Source organism: Rhagoletis pomonella, unplaced genomic scaffold (genome assembly GCF_013731165.1).
Source record: "Rhagoletis pomonella isolate Grant_MI unplaced genomic scaffold, Rhpom_1.0 Rhpom_scaffold_00002, whole genome shotgun sequence".
Lineage (NCBI taxonomy): Eukaryota > Metazoa > Arthropoda > Insecta > Diptera > Tephritidae > Rhagoletis > Rhagoletis pomonella.
In genome coordinates this window covers 97,489,286-97,492,274 of record NW_023458556.1, presented here as the reverse complement: position 1 = coordinate 97,492,274, position 2,989 = coordinate 97,489,286, and the positions used below count along the sequence as shown (strand labels likewise).

Here is a 2,989-nt window from a genome sequence, read left to right as displayed (position 1 = left end):
CTTCGGACTTTTTCTGACTATTTCTGGGAGATAAGGAACGCTCCTAAAGGTATTGGCCCAATGCACGCTTGCTTTGCTTGCTTGGCTTTGAGAACTGTCAAACAATTTTTAAAATCTACTAAAATGTATGAAAGTTGGCCTAGTGGCAGCTTTACTTCACTTGCTTGAAGCGCTTTAAAGTATCGATTAGCCGAAATCTCTATTTGACAGCGCGCTGTAGGCTTTTGACAACTCTTGACATTTCAATTTTTCGCGTCGATTTTGCTTGTGTGCAGTTTTTATCGCGTTCTTCATCAATTTTAGGTAAAATAATTTATATTAAACAATTATTTGTTGCTAACAACATTATTTTTTCAGATACCTTGCTTTTTATCGTTCCGGCCACCAGATTCATTGGTTTTCATAAAGTTTCATTTGCCTGTGCCACTTCCACCCGTGTTTATAAGGCGTAATATTCAACTGGAGGTAAAAGAGTTTATATTAAACAATTATTTGTTGCTAACAACATTATTTTTTTCAGATACCTTGCTTTTTATCGTTCCGGCCACCAGATTCGTTGGTTTTCATAAAGTTTCATTTGCCTGTGCCACTTCCACCCGTGTTTATAAGGCGTAATATTCAACTGGAGGTAAAAGAGTTTATATTAAACAATTATTTGTTATTAATAATATTATTTGTTGCTAACAACAATATTTTTTACAGATACCTTACTTTTTTATCGTTCCGGCTGCTGTATTATCCGATTCTTGTGTGTTGGTTGGTATATCGGAAGCTTTAGTGCAAGATGTTCGAAGAAAAACTTATAGCAGAGATTGAAAAACACAACTGCTTGTGGGACAAACGACAGCTTAGTTACCGCGATCGGGTGAAGAAAGATTTGGCTTGGCGAAATGTAGCTGCTGCTGTGGGACATCCTGGTTAGTATAGAGTTTTTCAAACATATAGCAGTTTTGTAATAGGACGAACCAAATTATAACAAATTTGTGACGAATAATTGTGACGAATACTATATTTTTACTTTACAGAGGAAAACTGCCGAAAGCGATGGAAATCGTTAAGAGACCGATATGGAATAGAATTGAAGGTTGATCAACAACCTAGCGGAAGTGCTGCGTCGTTTAGACGAGCTTGGCCATATTACGAAGCTATGTTGTTTTTGAAAGACACGGTCACGCCCAGACAGTAAGTGTACTTTACATTTGTACAACAAGTATTTATATTTTAAATTGTAATTTATATGTACATATTTTAAGGACAACAACAAACATCGTCTCCCAAACGCCAGAAGTTCTCGGACAAGAACCAGATATACTGGATACTTCCTTTGGATTCCAAATAGGCGAGAGTGGGAACATTATAATAGAAGAGCAAGAAACCACTGCCCCAACGCCGGCTAAGAGACAAAAGAAAAAAAACGATGAGAACGCCGCCTTTAACGATCTAGTCAACGAAGTAAGTCAGTTTGTGGATAGTCAAAAAAAAAACACACAACAATTTCTTGGGTGCGATTGGCGAAGTGTTTGAGAAGGTCCCAGAAGAGAGCCGCCTAGATTTTCAAATGGACGTACTTCAATACGTCTATGCTCAATATAAAAATTATAAAAATTGAATTTACGAAATTTAAAAATTTAAATGACATCCAGTTTGAATTCAATTTTGCGAACTTTATATGTAATCTAATTTAGTATGAAATCTGATTTTGATTTTGCGAATTAAATATGTAATCGAATTTAATATGCAATCTCACAGAAAATGCTTGCTATAATTTCATTGTTTCTAATCAAACACAATTGTACATTTTTTTAAGAAAATATTCAGGATATTATTCCAAACGCGTGGTTTTCGATGCAAGTTTACGAGGCTTACGCGGTTACGAGACATTTAAATAAATAACCTGGATATTTTTTTTATAAAAAATTGTACAATTGTGTTTGATTAGAAACAATGAAATTGTAGCAAGCATTTTCGGTGAGATTGCATATTAAATTCGATTACATATTAAATTAGATTACATATTAAGTTCGCAAAATTGAAATCAAACTGGATGTCATTTAAATTTTTAAATTTCCTAAATTCAATTTTTATAATTTTTACATTGAGCATGTTTCGTTGTGAAAATGCACTGAAATATGTAAATGCAAGATCCTATGGACAAGATCCTGAACAGCCCTATTATTTAAAATACTAAAAAGTAGACTGTTTGTAACAACTTTTGTTTTATAAATAGGCAATACTTAAGTACCTTAAAAAGAAACATATTACTTAAAAGACTAAGAAGTATATTGCTTGTAATTCACTTTTGTTTTATAAATACGCCATATTTACAGTGGTCGAAAAAATTATAGTCGCACCATATTTGACAAGTTTTAACATTTTTTTTTAAATTTTAGTAAATTTTTCATAAAAATATAGTTAATTCTTTAACAAAGCCCGTGTAAAAAATTCCGTTTTATAAAAAAGTCAAAATTAAAAAATAATATGTTAAAACTTGTCAAATATAGTGGGGCTATAATTTGTTTGCCCACTGTATGTACCTTAAAAAGAAACAAAACAATTAAAAGACTGAAAGGTATATTGTTTGTAACCACTATACTGTTTAAAACGGTTTTAACTTAAAAGACTGAATGAAATATATGTTATGTTAACGCCATACTTACCTTGAACAAAAATTAATTTAAAAACCTGAAAGATGTGACGACATTTAAAACATTACCAATAAGTGCCCTCATGCAAAGAGCTAAAACTGCTCAACGAGAAGTTCAAGAAGTATGAGGATGAATTCAAAGAATTTAAATTATTAGATACTTCCTCCTCCTCTCCTTCTCCTGGAAAAGGTCTTAAGAGACGTAGGAGAGGCGTGGAAAATATTGTGTTGAATCCCATCACTGTGGACCTGGATCTTCCGCAGAACCGCCCACTTTTGACTCCAGCTATGAACAAAGAACTCATAAGCTTTAACACACCGATTCCTCGGCGGACTGAATCTCCC

The 2,989-nt window shown here is 33.3% G+C and overlaps 1 protein-coding gene and 1 long non-coding RNA gene across 3 annotated transcripts; one reads left to right on the top strand and one right to left on the bottom strand.

Annotated features, from left to right (window-relative positions):
* Positions 1 to 393: 393 nt before the first annotated feature.
* LOC118734230 lies at positions 394 to 801 on the bottom strand. Of its 2 annotated transcripts, none has more exons than XR_004992357.1 (3): positions 712 to 801; positions 525 to 622; positions 394 to 459 (listed from the first exon to the last, which is right to left on the bottom strand). It is a non-coding gene; the product is annotated as an uncharacterized LOC118734230 (long non-coding RNA). The 2 variants fall into 2 exon arrangements; XR_004992358.1 differs by having other exon boundaries at positions 707 to 795.
* LOC118734229 lies at positions 762 to 2,097 on the top strand. The gene is made up of 3 exons (XM_036463952.1): positions 762 to 917; positions 1,026 to 1,182; positions 1,254 to 2,097. The coding sequence occupies exons 1-3, from the start codon at positions 785 to 787 to the stop codon at positions 1,522 to 1,524; spliced, it is 561 nt and encodes a 186-aa protein (XP_036319845.1). The 5' UTR covers positions 762 to 784; the 3' UTR covers positions 1,525 to 2,097.
* The last annotated feature ends 892 nt before the right edge of the window (positions 2,098 to 2,989 follow it).